Source organism: Embiotoca jacksoni, unplaced genomic scaffold (genome assembly GCF_022577435.1).
Source record: "Embiotoca jacksoni isolate LCO1_2020_lvr unplaced genomic scaffold, fEmbJac1.0.p SCAF_20, whole genome shotgun sequence".
NCBI lineage: Eukaryota > Metazoa > Chordata > Actinopteri > Embiotocidae > Embiotoca > Embiotoca jacksoni.
The window spans coordinates 4,517,424-4,534,160 of NW_027185341.1; the positions used below are offsets into that span (position 1 = coordinate 4,517,424).

The following is a 16,737-nucleotide window of genomic DNA, read 5'->3' on the forward strand; positions in this document are numbered from 1 at the left end:
ACACACACACACACACACACACACACACACACACACACATCCTCACCTCTTTGGGTCTTCATTCCAACCCACTGGCAACCATCGGGCCTATTTGCAAAACACACAAACTTGAAAAAAAAGGGAAATAAAGGTGAGGCTAGGAAGGATCTTGCCTCCTTTTTTTTTTTTTTTTTATCTCTTTTCGCTCTCTTTCCCTCCTTTTCTGGCCCTGCCTTTTCTCTTTCTCTGGGCCTATGGGTAGGCATCCTGCGGTTGCCAAGGTAACCTGACTCCCCTTTAGAGAAAAAACAATACCCAGAGTGCTACTTAGGCCTTTCACATATACAATGGAGCTGACGCTATTGGGTGACAGTTTCTTTCAGTCTCATAGGCTAGACTCAAGCCTTGCTCATGAATTGATACTGAAGCACAGAGCTCATTTAAATGGCTCAAATGGAGCAAACGTTTGGCATTGAATGGAATAATACTGACACAAGATGGAGGACACATAATGACAGTAAAATATATTATTGATAACAATAAACTAAATAAAGACAATACACAGAGGAAAGTGTGTAAATACCTATTTGAGAAAAAGTTTTAAATGTGACTTACTGGGTTGGGAATCAACTACAATTGTCAAACAATTTAATTGAACAGATATTCATGTATTTCTTGTATATCTCTTTAAAAGGTGTCACTTTGATTGTAAATGCTAGAATGGAAATGTATCAAAAAATAAACTACACCAAGTTATTTGAAGGTCCCCATTTTTGAAGGACAAGTATGTCTCATCAAGCCAAAGTATTTTTTTGTCGAGTGTCTTGTAGTCCACATCCTGTACTGGAATGTAAGAGAGCTTCCCCAATAGTCCATATATCGTGTTTCTCTTGGCTCGACACGCTCTAATGTGTGTCACATATAAGTAAATGTAGCTGCTGTCAAGACAGACATTAGTTGGTAATTTGAAGCGCATGAGCTCCACAGTGGTATTGTGATCTGTTTAAAAGTTCCCTTTGAAAAACTGTGATCATGAGAACAAAGATGCAGCAGCAAATTAGGACGACTGCAGATTGTAGAACCGTACATCGTGCTAAACGTTTCCACATCACTCAACTAATCAACAATGTCACACTGGGAAAGAGGCAGATGGAGCACATATGTCACTTGGAAAAGGATTTTCTTTCTCAATCAGCTGACTTGGAGTGATAGTAATTACACACAGTTGCAGTAAACTGTACTTCATGTCAGCTGAGATAAACAGGTGGAGATTTTCCAGTGAGGATGCCAAGTCAGAGGCACACAATAGGAAGTCAGCTCACCTCACTGCAATAAGACACATCTGTCATTTGTGGAGAGAGACCTATGAATGGAGCTCCAACTAACGATTATTAGGGCCCGAGCACCGATGGTGCGAAAGCCCTATTGTTATTCAAGCGATTATTATTATTATTCAACTATTCAACTGCATTTTTGCCGGCTTTGTCATACTCAAAAACTCATGAAAGTTGGTACACTCTCCTGGCGAAAAAGTTTGTGAGTGGCGCGGGGGCGTGGCCAAATGGCTCACTAGCGCCCCCTAAACAGATGCCCCTGGGGCTACATTTACCTACATGCACGAAATTTGGTGGACATGTGCATCACACCTAGACATACAAAAAATTCCATTGCACCATTACCTCAACTCAACAGAAAGTCCGCCATTTTGAATTTAGTCGCCATTTTTGGCAATTCACACATGTTGTACTTTAATGAACTCCCCCTACAAATTTTGTCAGACCGACTTCAAATTTATTCTGTGCACTCTTAACATGTTTGGAATTAAAAGTTATCATAAGAATTTGCTTTCGTCAATTGGTGTGCCCGTGGCGTTGCGGCCAAAGAGTGACCCAAAACACCTAATCTTCCTGCTGAGAGGCAACAGTGCTAACCACTTCCCAGGAGTTAGACAGCATTGTGACAAATCTTTGGCTCACTGCAACCTGTAACTCCACCGTCCACAAATATTCATTCAAATGTGGCTAAAATTGCTGCATACATTCTTTGGATAGTAGATATACATGTTTTCAAGGGGGTCTGCAGTGATATTAAATATCTTCCTGTAATGTGTAGTGTATGCAAAACTTTTTCCAAACGTTTCAACTTCACTAAAAGTTCAATCACCATCAACAGGCCACGGTGGAATCTGAACCATTAATAGCAACCTTGGTGAAATAGAATCTTTTACCTGTTGAGTTAACCAGACTGTCGGTTGAGTCACTGGAAAGCGCTGAGTGAGCTCCATGAAACACTTTCTCCGCCGTGACTCTTTCTTCAGCGCTAAAGATAGTCCAATGGTCTACGACGGAGCTTCAGAGCTGGGAAGGACCTCATGAGGACATGGGTCGGAGCCCCGCTCAAGGTAATCCACACAGTTCGAGTAAGCCACACGGTTCACAGAGGGTGTTACCCCCTAAGGGTAAGCCACATGTTTCTCAGAAGGCGAATCCCTCTAAGGGTAAGCCACACGATTGCGGGTTTGCCAGTTTCAGATTTTTGTTGTAAATGCAGTTATACTAATACCAAACCAAAGGTCAACAATAATACAAAACCAAATCCTAATACAAAACAAAAACTCAAACAAAAATAAAAGTCTCTAAAAGTGTGCCTTCTTGGATTTCTGTCCGAACTACCACAGACTTTATCCCCCAAAATCCCATTAATATATTTTAATGCTATAGTATGACTTTTGTATCATATTTTGGACGACATGCTATAGTATGACTTTTTTTTTTCATATTTCGGAAGACATGCAGTTGCCTCACAGTGAGAAGTAACTGGGTTTGATTCCCACTTGAGGCATGCGTGTCAGTTCAGAAAAATTCATACTGCATGTTGTCCAAAACATTAAAAAAAAAAAAGTCATGCTATAGCATATTGTCCAAAAAGTGATAAAAAATAACCCGAAAGTCATTTTTGTATATAGTATATCCAGGGCCATGCGGCTAAGTTTGATGTTTCGCCGTGACACAGAAAGTTGATGTTTAAGGTCAAACGATGCTCCAAACCTCACGAAACTTGCGTCAGGCACCAACTTTCATGAGTTTTTGAAGATGTTAAAGCCGTCAAAAAAAGCCTTTTTTTTTTTTTAAAGAAAAATAAGGAACGAGATCGAGAAAAAAATTTAAACTGCAAGGGGGAATATGCGGACACTCGCATGTTGCACGTCAGGGAGCCGGCGGTCCCGACCAGCTGGATCCCCGATGTGCAGCGTCCGAGGGCCCGTATATCACTGCTTGCAGTTTTCATTTTAATTGTTGTTTATCTTTTAAATATCTTAAATTAAAAGTAAATAAATGAACCATATTAGAAAAGATAAGATAATTATTTATTATTCTTTATAATTATTCTGACATATGCCATTCCAATCATTGTTTTGCTTTATATTTTTGGCTTATTTGGATTTAAATTTCCTAATAAAAAAAATCAAACAAAAAGAAGCAAGTCCTTACATTTGAAGAGCTGTCGCTGGCTTCAATGACTGATGGATGAACAAATTCAGCATCCATTCAGTTTTTGTGCAGCTGAAACCGTTTGATTGCCTTGCTCAAGGACAGCTGCTGGTAGGCAAAAGTCACTTAACCTGCCCACATTTGCCTCTGTACGTGTGTGCACTAGTGTGCCCATATGTGTGCACAAGTGAGGTGGAGTGGGTGTGAACTGGAAAAGGTGGTGGTGTTGTTGTGATGTCACGAAGTGTGTGTGAACGGAAGGATTTGATGAGCATAAACCTCCATAAGCTAGGACCTAAAGGCTTACTGGCTTATACCCATCTGTCTCTCTCTCTGTCTCTGTCTCTCTCTCTCTCTCGCTTTCTCTCACTCACTCACTCACTCACTCACACCCACACCCACCCACACACACGCAAACGCACACTGATAATCCTTGATACTCGGTCCCCTCTTTTCTCATTTCTTTTGCAATCGCGCTCAAACACACACGCACACACAAATAAAACCTATAACTAACACGTGCACATGAACACACGGCCTACAAGCGGTTTAAGACAAATGTTTTAGATTGTGCATCCAAATGAAACATGAAATCGTCATAAACGCACAGGGCTCCTGCAGATTATCGCTCTGCCATACTTCATGTGACATAGCTGCTCTCTTCTTTTCAGTGCGCTTCCACGTCAAACAGAGCAGGGCCCAGCTATTATGGACATCGCTTTGGTTTAGAGGAACCTGTGTACCTTCAAAAGACACAAAATACAATCAATATCATGGAGGGGTCTAATACTGTGCAATGTAATGGGTCCTGGGATGGATTTCTCTTGTAGTATTCTGGGTGGGAAACAAGCACCATGCTGCTAAAGCTCAGCTGAGGCTGAAATATCACCTACAATCATCATTTATTCTACTTAGGGTTAATGGCTGAAAGGAATAAAAAAAAAAAGAAGCAAGAGCTAGACTTCAGACTTTCAGATGCATTCTTTCTTCACTACAAAGAAGGTCAGGAAATGAAAAAAACATCTGCCGTATGTAAGAGGGACAAGACAGAGCCAAACAACATTTTACCCCAAGCTGTTGTGGAAGGCAAAGATGATTCCACAATTTCATTATCAGTAACAACTGTCATGTGGTGGGCGGCTGTGTTTTGGTGGTTGCTTTGAGTGCTGGACAAAGACAGGGTTTGTTGCCCTTGCAAGGGTACTTCCTGTCAAGTCCCAGTGCCTTCACTCATTCCACAGAGCGAGTCTGTAAGTAAACTGGACAAATCAGACTGCGGGATCTGCCAGGCAACTTCTCCATGGTCACGACAGTGTTACTTGGCTTCCAGAAGTAGGCCACAGAAGGTGATAGGCTAATATGTGCTATGAATTCCTCTGCTTTTGCGCAACAAGACATCACACTCGATCTTAATATCTTTTGATATTCATAAAATACCTCAGTCAATATTTTATTGGAATTACAGCTAGTTGTATGTGACAAAGCCTAGGTTGTTAATATTGGTATGTAAATCTCCAAACAACTGATATTTGCCTATTCCGTAGTTGGTTTTCTTCCATTTATCGTCTTAAAAATCCTGAAATTAACGAAACAAAGTCGTCTCCACCCTTGTGAAGCAACCAGAGCAAACAGAAAAGTGGTTGTAAAAAGTCTATATTTAACCAACCCACCTGAAACCCCCCACCCCTCCCCCCTCACCACCACCCCCCCCCCCCTCCTCCTCCTCCTCCAGCAGCGGTACGCTCACCGTGACCGAGATGGGAGGCACTACGCATGCGCGAGGGAACTTAATACGCTCGCTGCCTCCCGTCTCAAGACATCTCAACATCCAGGTGGGGACAACCGTCTGATTATTTGTTTGTTTGTCAGCTTTTAATCTCGTGCAGTTTGAGGTAACCCTTACTCCTTTCGTCGGCTTTGTGGTAAAGAATCGTTTTTTTTTTCCAACAACAACAACAACAAAAAAGAAATACTCGCGCTGAAAGCTTTCCACATCAACAAACTCCCAAGACGAGACCAATTCAATTTGTGGTCCGTAACATCCACGCCAGCGGCGTTAGCCCACATTTTTACCGGCTTGTGTTGTTTGTTTTTTTTTTGGGGGGGGGCGTCTGTTCCTCCGTGCTATGTTGTCGGGTGAAGGAGCTCCGTGTGTCCGCTGTTAGCGTCTGAAATGCACCGACGGGAGGGGGGGGGGAGCAGCTGGCGGCTAGCTGGACGCTAGGCGATGCTAACTTTTGGCCGGTGTGAATGGAAAAAAAAAAAAAAAAAAGGGTGCATGAGATTTGTAGCGTCGGTGATGTTAAATACCCGGTGACCTCAAAACGCGTCGGTTACCTTCACCTGTGCTGCCTCAGCCGGCGCTGTCTCGTTTTGTTGAGGCACAGTTTTAAGTGTGAAAGGCCAGGAGTTGACTTCCTGTTCCGTTCAGTCCTTTTTTTTTTTTTTTTTAATTTTTTTTAAATGTTAACGCTTGGTTTTGCGATAGTCATGTTACAGTAAAGAAATGCGCAGCGTCGGAGGTATGTAAATAATGAATGTTCATTTTTTCAGATGCACGCATTAACATGGACAGATTGGACCTCGTTGGAGCTCAATCGGTGCAAAAAAAAAAAAAAAATACACACAACGTAATGCAGCTTCTACCGCACTGTCGTTTATCATCTGCATATTGGTTTTGGATATTGTTTAATCTTAGTTGTTTTGGAGAAAATTTGTTGTCTGCCTTAGTTGATCAACAGAAAATTCTATCATACAGACAACTATTTTGATAATGGGTTCATTGTTTTGGTTTTAAAAAAAACAATGCTAAAATCCCCCCCCCCCCCCCCCAAAAAAAAAAGACACCTTTGGTTTTGGAAAACAATGATTTATATTTTCTTCTCTTAACCAAACAGCTAATCAATCAGTCAAGGAAATAATCAACAGATTAATACAATTATGAAAATAATGTTTATCTGCAGCCGAGGATAACCCACCCATTTAATTTGATCAGCACCGAGGTTTGAGGACTGGCCAGTTGAACCAAATGGCAGCTGAGCAAAAAATTAATTTAGCAAAAATGCCAAGTTATTTGGATGTCGGGGCACAAGTGGTAATCAAACGTATTATGTGCGGAGTCCTGTCAAAGAGCCCTTGGCCAGTTAAACGTCGTTTGTTAGGTCAAGCCTGCCTTTGGGTAAACGTACCCACTAAGTAGGACAGAAAATATCTACAGGCTCATCCTAAATGCGTCCAGTTGTACATGTAGTAATGTATTGGTATGCACCTCCATGTGACCAGTTTGAAAGCCATGTGAAATGATCTCATGACTGCCTATTTAAGTATATTGCAAGTGATCTTTGGACACGCATGTCTACGTGCCTTGTGGAGAAGCAGTGGAACATGATCTGATGATTGTGCTTCAGTTCTTCTCCGTATAATATATTTTGCAGATGGTTTTTATGTCTCTGGTGAGTCATGACCGAATGACGGCAAGATAAACAATCTGTAGATACACTGCTATTGAACGTAGAATTTGAAAATGTTTTTATTACCCTCACCAGCAGAGATGCTGGTCGCCAATTAAATCTGCCAAACATAAATGTGTGTATCAAAGGTCATATGAGGCTGTTTGGTAGCTATTATATCACTAAGATGGCCTTTCACTGCATTCATTTCAATTCAATTTTGTTTTCAATTCACCACAGATTTTTGAAATGCATGATGGACATGCTTTTTTCCATCTGAAGATCTTAATCAGAACAAGAAATCAGATTCATGAAATTAACTAATGGTTTTTTTTGTTTTTTTTTACATTGCCGTTTAGTGTGTCCATTTTGTAATGCATCAAATCACATTTTATGGAAACAGACCAGAGTCCACGTATTGTCCTGAACGTATTGATAGGCTTAGTCTTGGTGGTAAGTAGTTATGTTTGAACTGTTCGCCACAGACTGGATCTGTCGAGGAGGTTTTGGAGCACGTTTAGCTTTTCTTATTTTGATACTGCTCAGCATGGAGGTTGATTGTTCTGTGGTGGTGCTGCTGACAAAGTGCCTGATGATGCGGTTATTTATCTGTTTTTCTGAGGATACACATTCATCTCTTCTTTTTCTGCCTTGTGTTTTCCAGTGACCATCATGGGCAGTTAATAAAAACACACTTGTTATCTGCTGCGTGGAGGACAGAAGGTTAGCGATACCTCGGAGCGAACCGCCTCTCTTCCTACTCGGGCCGACCAGCAACTTTCCAGCACCATGGCTGAGGATGACTATGGCAGCTTCGTGGACTGCAACCAGATGGGCGATCTGGCAAAGAGCAGCGGGCCGACCAAGGTGGACTGTGAAGACCTGAAAGAGTTCAAACAGATGGCCCGACAGGGTTACTGGGCCAAGAATCACAAACTACGTGCGCAGGTCTACCAGCAGCTCATCAAAGCCATTCCCTGTCGTACCGTTACCCCGGATGCGGAAGTGTATCGTGATATTATGGGAACTGCAGCCACGAAGAAGCCCTCCTCCCACTACCCGCTGCCAGAGTTTGTGGACGGGAATCCTGTGCCACGGTACTGCCTGAAGACGGAGGCAGTCACCTCAGCCCATCGGATTATCAGCTGCCTGGCAGGACAGTTTCCAGACATCTCTCACTGCCCAGCGCTTCCAGCCGTTACGTCGCTGCTCCTGCACTTCAGCGTAGACGAAGCTCAATGTTTTGAGCATGTCAGCCGCATACTGGCCTGCAACGAGCCGGGGAAACGATTGCTGGACCAGACTTTCCTGGCCTACGAGTCCAGCTGCATGACTTTCGGTGACCTGGCAAACAAGTACTGTACAGCAGCTCACCAACTGATCGTGGCCACAGCCCAGGATGTGCTGGAAGTCTACGCAGACTGGCAACGCTGGGTGCTCGGCGACCTGCCCTTTAGCCATATGGTCAGGGTCCTAGATGTCTACCTAGTAGAGGGCTACAAGATTCTCTACCGTGTGGCGATAGCCTTGCTCAGGTTCTACCGCAAGCATAAAGCAGGAGTTCAGAGGGGGAAGGGGGGCCAGCAGCAGCAGGATTCGAGCAAAATCCGGGCAGATATTCAGGCATTTGTCAAGGACATAGCTTCCACCGTCACACCTGACAAGTTGCTAGAAAAGGCCTTCTCCCTCCGTCTGTTTAGCCGTAAGGACATCACCCTGCTGCAGCTCACCAATGAAAAGTCCCTTCAGCAGAAAGGAATCACTGTCAAACAGAAGCGGTAAAGTCAATAGTATCATTTTTAATAATCACAATATTTTTAATTCACAATAATCATATAACTTGGTGTTACAGGGGCATCATAACGATACCCCTAAGGATTTATAATGAGAAAATCTACTGCCCCAGTTAGAACGGACATTCTTTAATGCAAATAAACTAAAGCAGCAGTTCCAGGACTTCAGATTAAATCACAGTGGTATGCAGGGAATGAGGGTCAGGCATTGTTAAAAAAAATTTTTAAAAAAAAAGTACAGAACCAGTTTAAACTTAATAAAATACAATTACAATACAAATACAATTTAGCTCAAGTGTAGCCCAGATATTTTGTTTCTCTGGCAACAACGTCCTGTTTTCTTACTCTTTGTGACCTTGCATGCTCCGGGGAAAGGTTTCCTTTATGTTTGCATCCTTTTCTCACTGTCTGTTCTTCTTTCCTTTTTGTTTGGTCTGTGCCACCCTTTTCCATTCACCACCCTCTGTCTCATCTGCACTCCACTCCTGTGTTCACTTCATTGGTTCTTTTACAGTTATAGGTGGGTTCTCTTCTCTGTGCTACATTTCACATCCACGTTGTGTTTTATTTTATTCAAATGCTGCTCTTTTACTCTCAGAATAGATGGCATGTTACAGCTGCAGATGTTCATAGAGTAGAGTAGGATAACGTATCAAAAGATTGGATCAGTGCCACAAGACTCTCCAATCAATACGCCTCAAATTTCCTCAAATGCATCTACTTTTAATTACTTTTAAAGATTTTCAAAGGTTTGTGCATCACCAGCTGTGTCATCTCCTCTTCTCTCCACCTCTTCCTGTGTCCAACTTTCTGGGCACCTCTGCAGGCAAAACGTGCAGCTGGCTCTTAACCCTGACACGTTCTCCTCCGAGATCGTCAGTGCCAAGGAGATGCGAGACATCTGGTCATGGATCCCCGAGCGCTTCGCCCTGTGCCAACCGCAGCTCCTCTTCACCACCTCCACCCACGGGTGCAGCCTGAACAGGTACACTTTGCGGTGCTCACCGAAATCCACTAAAATCCTCCTTTTTGGTTAGTTTAATCTTGGAATGGGATTTATGGCCAAAAGTCGGACAGGAAATATACATATGTAAACTTAAAAGCAAAACTGTAAGCCCAAAAAAATGCCAGAAGCAAATTATGAAACGAATATTAATAATGTAAAGTAATATGTAAATAACTTTTGTTGGTTCTATTTTATTTGTGGAATCAAAGTGATGCGCTGTTAAGAAAGTAATTAAGAAGCTGAAGGTTTAGTTTTATATTTCACCAGTGCTTCACTTTACTTAAATACATATAATCATATAATCATATAATATAAACATTTACATTTCCCTCCAGATTCTACTCACACTGTGAAGGCTACGAACCCACTCTGCTCCTCATCCGGACCACAGATGGCGACGTAAGCAAACTCTCCTGTGACACCCCCCCCCCCCCCCCCCCCCCCCCAAACTTTTTTTTTTTTTTCCTCTCATTTTAAATTTGAAGAGGATTTTGTTAAAGACAATATCAGATGAATATAGTATCAGACGTTTTTGTGAAGATCAATACAGCTTCGAACGGTTGTTCCTCCTGATAGTTATGGGATTTTCAGATATAATGTTAAATATTATGAGTTGTAAGTTTTGTTTGTCCTCAGCCTGGTTAGGACAGAATTACTTTGATATTCCAATCAGTAATATACTATTGTTATATTAGTATATTCACATAACAGACATTTACATAACTGTCTTAAGGTAACACTCGATGAAAGCCCTTGCTGGGTGTCCGTTTCAATATTCCCTGGAAAATTCACAAGCAGCGCGCGGTTAATGACGCCTTTACCATCACGCAGCAGTGGTCGTTGCTCCAGAGAGGGTAGGCAGAGCAAACACAACAGTCTCACTCTTCAACAGCCAACTGACTGACGGACGACACCGTTTTGGATTTCTGACGAATGAAGTCCAAAAACACAATTGCCAGTTACTACTTGCACTGCTTTACTGTCGTACACATGGCCTCCAGTTAGTGTCTTTTTTTTTTTTTTTTTAAAGGCTCCCTGTAGCTTTCTGCATTTCAAAAACAGACTGGTTTTATTTTTGTCCCGTGCTTTGTGAATTCGTGTCACAGTTATTGTATGATTGGATTATGGTGTTATAAAGGGGTCCTAACATAAGCACTGGCAGCTTACAGATGGTGGTCATCCACTGAGAAGAAAGTAAATGCAGTTGAGCCAATCAAACCGATAAATCCAAGTCATGCCAGTTCCTGTTTTGTTTTCCTCAGGTGTGTGGAGCGTTCCTGTCCACAGACTGGGAGGAACGGAAGAGAGGAGGCAACAAACTGAGCTTCTTTGGTACAGGGGAGTGTTTTGTCTTCAGGGTGAGTTCATGTTCTTGACTTAACTGTTTTCTTTTCAGCAAGAAGTCTGTTCTTTGTTGTTCATTTAGGTGGATTTGAGTAATTCTTTAGCTCATTTGAAGAAATATTTTTATTTTGAGCAGTACTGCTTTATCGCCACCAGAGGGTACCATCCACTCTGGTTTCACTGGTTCGTGATTTCAGTGTCACTGGTTCCTATTGGCCTGTCAGGCTCCCACCTGGAAAGCGTGTCTATGAGGTCACAATTAACTAGACATTGCCATGTCTTCCTCTGCAAATACAACCACACATCATGATATTCTGGCGGCGATAGTGCAGCATTAGCTTTTTTATTTCAATAACACCTGAGCCAGAAATAGAAAAGAAGAGCGAGTCTCTAATGCCTTCTGGATAAATTATTTACCTAGCTATCTGCTTTGACGCACAGCTGTGGGCTGTCTTAGCCGAGACACCAGAAAACACAATCATCTCCCGCAATAATACTTAAGCACACACAGATCGGAAACTCCTGTAACCCGACCCAGTAGTATCTGACCAGGCCCTCACCCGACACCACACCTGACACACATAAGAGACAGTCAGCAGGGACCGATGTCTGTCAGATGTGCTGTCGAGCGTTTGTCGAGGGAGACGAAGGAATTAACGGGCATACAGTACAGACCGAAAGTATTTGGACAGTTACACAGTGTTTTGGTTTCGGTCTAGGCTTTGTGCGTCACACTAATAATTTGAAATAAACTAATGGATGCAACATTTGTGTAGGTTTAAATCAAAATCACATTTTTGATATACATAGGAAATAGATCCCTTTTAATGCATAGTGCTCAAATTGGACATGTTTGAAAGTAATCAGACACTTCTCACTTACTTCTTACACTTAAGTGTTAGTTCATGCACAAAAGAGCTCACACTTGGCTCAGAGTTGAGAGTGGCTGTTTAGATTTGACGTGAGGAGGAAAATAGTGAACCTGCGAGGGCAGAGGATCATAACGTGACTTGAGAAAACAGCTCAAATCTGTAAGAGAGACGGGTAGTAGTCAGTCTGCCAAAATCAATAGAAATAAATTCTTAAAATGCAGTAACAATAAGAAAGAGGAAGTACCGTAGAGGAGCCGAAAATGATATGCATAGTGAAGGAAATCCCCTTTTTGGCAAGACTGCTCTTGCGGATGTGGATACACATTTTTCTTTGTCAGCTTGTAGAGAGATATAATGAGCAGAACCTCAGAGGATTTACCACAAGATGCAAAGCTCTGAAAAAGCCTCTAAAGCAAGAAGACCAGGCTGCAGTTTGCAAAAACATCCAAACAAAACCATCAATTTGAATAGAGTGCGCAGCAGCACAGAGCCTGAAGAACAAAATATGTGTGTGTGAAACAAAAGTTTCGGGTCTCAAGCAGAAGGCTCACTTGATGCATCGCTGACTATTCACGTTACGAATCAGGACATTGTATACATGTGAAAAGGTTTAGAAGATAGTTGTTCTATGGGACTACATTCTGCTTAATTGAATGCGTGGTGCCCTGGTGTATAAATGATGACGAATGCCTTCGTAGTAGCGGTCCCTCCTTTTGTATTCCTCGTCAGCTGAAGCCAGAGATGGAGCGCTATGAGTGGGTGGTGATCCGCCACCCCGAGTTAGCTTCCGCCATCAAGACCGAGGGTCTGGAGGACACGGCGTCCTCCGAGGGCCAAAATGCAGACGAAAACAACAGCTTACAGCAGCCGGAGAAACCTGCTGGAGATCTGTCGCCGTTCCTCTCCACCCGCCACTTCAAACTCAACTCCAAGAATACTTCCATGTTCATGGCTGGAAACTTTGACTCCATCATAGTGGGTGAGTGGATTATCACCGGACGCTGTTGTTGCGCGTGATGCATTTCTGGTCCACAGGTTGCCATCGGTAACTGGTGAAATATAGATGATTTTTAAGGGACACGTACAGTGTAGTTGATGGGGAAAAGTATTGAATGTCCATTTAAAACCTCAAACATGGGATTTTAGTGTTAGCTTCTCTTTAGCAACTCCTCCAAACTCTGTCATCTTGTGTGTGATCAGGCGGAGGTGACGGCAACGCTCTCTACATCGACTCCGAGCTGAACCATGGGCGCACTAATCCGTGCGCCACCTTTGACAACCCGCCCCTGTGTGCGGAGACCTTCCAGGTCTCGCTGTTGGAATCATGGGGCTTCCAGGACACCATGGCCTCATAATGCAGTACACACACACACACACACACACACACTACACTACACATATTTCCATGCACATCCATACATCATACAGACATACACGCGCATTACACGCGCAGAGCTTAGCACTTAAAACTGAAAGTCGTGTGAAGTTGAGTCTTAAGATGTCCCGCGAAGTGTTTTAAGTGGAAAACGCATATGCAAACAGATCTTTATCCGTCCTACAAATTCCATTATGATTTACTACTTTTTATTTATTTATGCAGTTTATCCAGTTTTCAACATATGAATAAAAATTTTATAATTTTTTTTTTCCTGTTTATTTTTGTATTGATATATTTGTATTATGGTGTACTAATTATGTTGAAGTGGAAAAGTTCAGGATCAATTGTGTTTATTTTCCTGCTGAGCGAAAACATTAGAATTTCTGAGTGTGAATTCAGTATTTTTTTCTTCTGTGGTTCGAATCGATCTGCCAAATTCAATATACAGCTCGATCTGCAGTCCTTAAAAAAATATGATTTACCAGGTCGTGTTGTTAAACTGAGGTTTACAACAACATGTGTGAAGTCAAGTCTTCATTTCCTGGCAAATGTTTGAACTTTTTGGTCACGTCCTATCTCCATTTCCTGCACTGTTTGATTTACTGTACATACTGTAGGTGGCTGATCTGCTACATGAATTAATGGGGTAAATGTTTGTGAATGTCTGTAGTGACTTTTGAGTGTTGCCATTTTGCACCATATTTCAAAGCTTTCTTTATGAATCTGTGACTGTTTCTCTTTTGTATCGTGTGTGTGCGTGTGCATGTGTGAATATTCATGTGAATAACAGTACAAATCATTTTAAAAGGTGAAGCTGTTTTTGGTTTACAAGTAATTGAGATAAATGCAGTTTGTTCATCCCTGTCCTCCTCTCTGGCATTTGACCCGCTACCTCCGTCCTTTGCAGTATGAAGATACTAACAAAACAAGTCCATAATGGTGTCGTGTTGGCAAAGTGTTGGGGTTACGCATACTAATTGTAACTATATTCAAATATGTGCTCCTGTGAAGTGTAAGTCGAGTACCTGCAAATACATGTGAAAATACAGCATTAAGCTTCCAGTTCAGTGACTCTGTCTCCGTCCTTTTGTTGTCTTGTTGCTTCCTTTTCTTCCAATTCGATCACATGTTTCTTCCTGTAAAGAGAAGCTTGCATTTCTTGAGCGTCACAGACACGTGCCAGATGCCTTTCAAAGTCAGCTGACCCTGAATTCACCTCCCTGTTCCCCATCTCAGGTTTTGCTACAGAAAAAGCCATATCGTTTATGACTCAAATTGTATGTTTCTGTTCTTAAAAGAAAAGCTCCCATAGAACAACATTGAAACCACAAATGGAAGGAATAAAATCCTGATTACAGTTTAACACTTGTTTAGATACATGACATTTTTGCATATTGCATATCTATTCTATGGGCCTGGGTTAAGACCGACTATTCAATTACTCACAGACGCTTCTTCATGCACACTGTCTATTTTTGTGTGGCTGTCTCTTTGTGGAAGCTGACAATGAACTGCATGACTGGAAAACATTAAGCACAGATGAGTCAGATATACTTAGAGATATATCCATAAAAGCCTTTACAATCGGTTGTGTTGCAGAATTCAATGAAACCCAATGGAGAAACTGGACCAACCTCACAGTCACTGTATTCATAACACTATACAGAGTCAGTGACTAACAAATACACACTGATGCTTGGATTTTCAGACACTTTATTTGATACAGTATGTCAATATGAAAGCAATTGATGTCGGTACATTGCAGCTCCATACAAATGTATGGCCAATTAATTTGCAGTGGATGTGCCTCCATCTAATGCATCTGGGGAAAATGTAGCATCTTAAATGGCAAAGTGGTCGAGTAATTCCTTCTTTACAGTAAGTAGCATTGACTCTTGTCTTACCAAGGCTGTGCTGTTCATTCAGGATTCGCACTCTGCTAATCGCACATGCACTTCTATATTTAGCTTCTCCTTTGGGTGTTGGTCTGGCACATCTCCTGAAAACCATCCTTCCCAGCTTCGAGGAGTAAGATGCTTAAGTGTTTAACACTACACTCAGATGGGTCTTTCCTTGACCGCCCCTCTCCGCCCCTCAGTTAACAGGGGGGCTGTGGACAGAGGATTAACGGGCAGACTGAGGAGGTCCCGACAAGTGTTTTGATTCACGGACTGGGTATTTGAAATGTGGTTATTGTGAGGGAGAGGGGACTCTGCTAAGACTCTGCTAATACTAAAAAAAAAAACACAAAAAAAAACCACTTACGTTATTCAGGAAATTTGTTCCTTGTGAGAATGAAAGACAATCTGTTATGTTTTTGGTCACACATGGGAAAACTGCCAAGTCTGAGTGTAGCTTAGCTGAGTGACTTCCTGTATTTAGATACTGGACAAATCTTACACAGATAGGATCAGTGTAGGAGTGTACTCTGGTCGGATATATAGAGTACCAAACCACTGAGAGATGAAGGACCAGTTGGTAGTAAATGCTTCATGTAGAATTGCTCACAGTTTTCTTCTTTCTTTTCCTTAAACATCCATGAAAATGGAGTATTCTTCTCTCCTTACAACACATTGATTAATGCAACTCAAGGACACGTGAATTCTCCCAACAGGAAACAACCATGTGTAGGTACATAAACTATCACATTCCTGCGTGCTGTCACGTGGTCCGATTGTCGGTGAGTATTTATCACTGATAGCAACACTATAATCCCATCAGTCTGTCCTGAATCAGTTAAGTGTTCAATCAGTCACCAGAAAAAGAGAAAAACATCTCATTCATTGTGACCTTTTTGTTATCAGTATAATCCCTGTCTCAAAATGATCTGCTCTTGTTTCATAATGCAGCCTCGGCAGCTGGATTGAGACGTTGGCCAAGTGAAGTGCTTGAAAGGGAAGGAGGCCTGTGATGCTCGTGGAGAAATTGCATCACTAGTGATGGGGCTTCGCTGTGACACTGGGGGGGGGGGGTGTCCAGGCAATGCAGAGGGAGCAGGATGGAGGGATGGATGGAGGAATGGGAGGAGTCTGGTGGGGGGACTGCACAAGCTCTCTCTGAGTCACACAGACATCCTGCAGCTCTCCCATAGGGTCTCGACTCTCCTCACCACCCCCTCCTCTTGGTGGATCTCTGGTGGATCTCTGGATCTGTGGGCCCACACTTGCTGGGAGCTATAACAGTGATGTGGGGATTCTCGGTTCCCTCCCCCCACACGAACACACTCAGCCTCAAATTCTCTCTCTCACGTGCCACATTGCTGCATATCACAGCTGACTGTAAACCTCCTTCTGCTGCACGGTGCAAGGTGCAAGAATGAGTTTTTAACATACGCACCAATAGAAATGACAGAATTTGGAGAGGTGACTTAAATCAACTGTGGGCGGGCTTCACAACAAATACATTTTTATATAATGATGTTTTTA

General features: G+C 42.4%; 1 protein-coding gene across 1 annotated transcript; it reads left to right on the plus strand.

Annotated features, from left to right (window-relative positions):
• Nucleotides 1-5,222: 5,222 nt before the first annotated feature.
• On the plus strand, nucleotides 5,223-14,374 carry tbc1d24 (TBC1 domain family, member 24). Its single transcript, XM_069155757.1, has 7 exons — nucleotides 5,223-5,302; nucleotides 7,584-8,697; nucleotides 9,539-9,697; nucleotides 10,054-10,117; nucleotides 10,981-11,076; nucleotides 12,664-12,913; nucleotides 13,135-14,374. Exons 2-7 carry the CDS (start codon nucleotides 7,709-7,711, stop codon nucleotides 13,287-13,289), a joined length of 1,713 nt encoding a protein of 570 aa, XP_069011858.1. The 5' UTR covers nucleotides 5,223-5,302; nucleotides 7,584-7,708; the 3' UTR covers nucleotides 13,290-14,374.
• Nucleotides 14,375-16,737: the final 2,363 nt, after the last annotated feature.

Bases quoted from the DNA above. Each gene is read 5' to 3' on its own strand.
- tbc1d24 (XM_069155757.1), top strand. From the start codon at position 7,709: ATGGCTGAGGATGACTATGGCAGCTTCGTGGACTGCAACCAGATGGGC. The intron at 9,698-10,053 runs GTACACTTTGCG...ATTTCCCTCCAG, and splicing joins CACGGGTGCAGCCTGAACAG to ATTCTACTCACACTGTGAAG. The intron at 12,914-13,134 runs GTGAGTGGATTA...GTGTGTGATCAG, and splicing joins CTTTGACTCCATCATAGTGG to GCGGAGGTGACGGCAACGCT.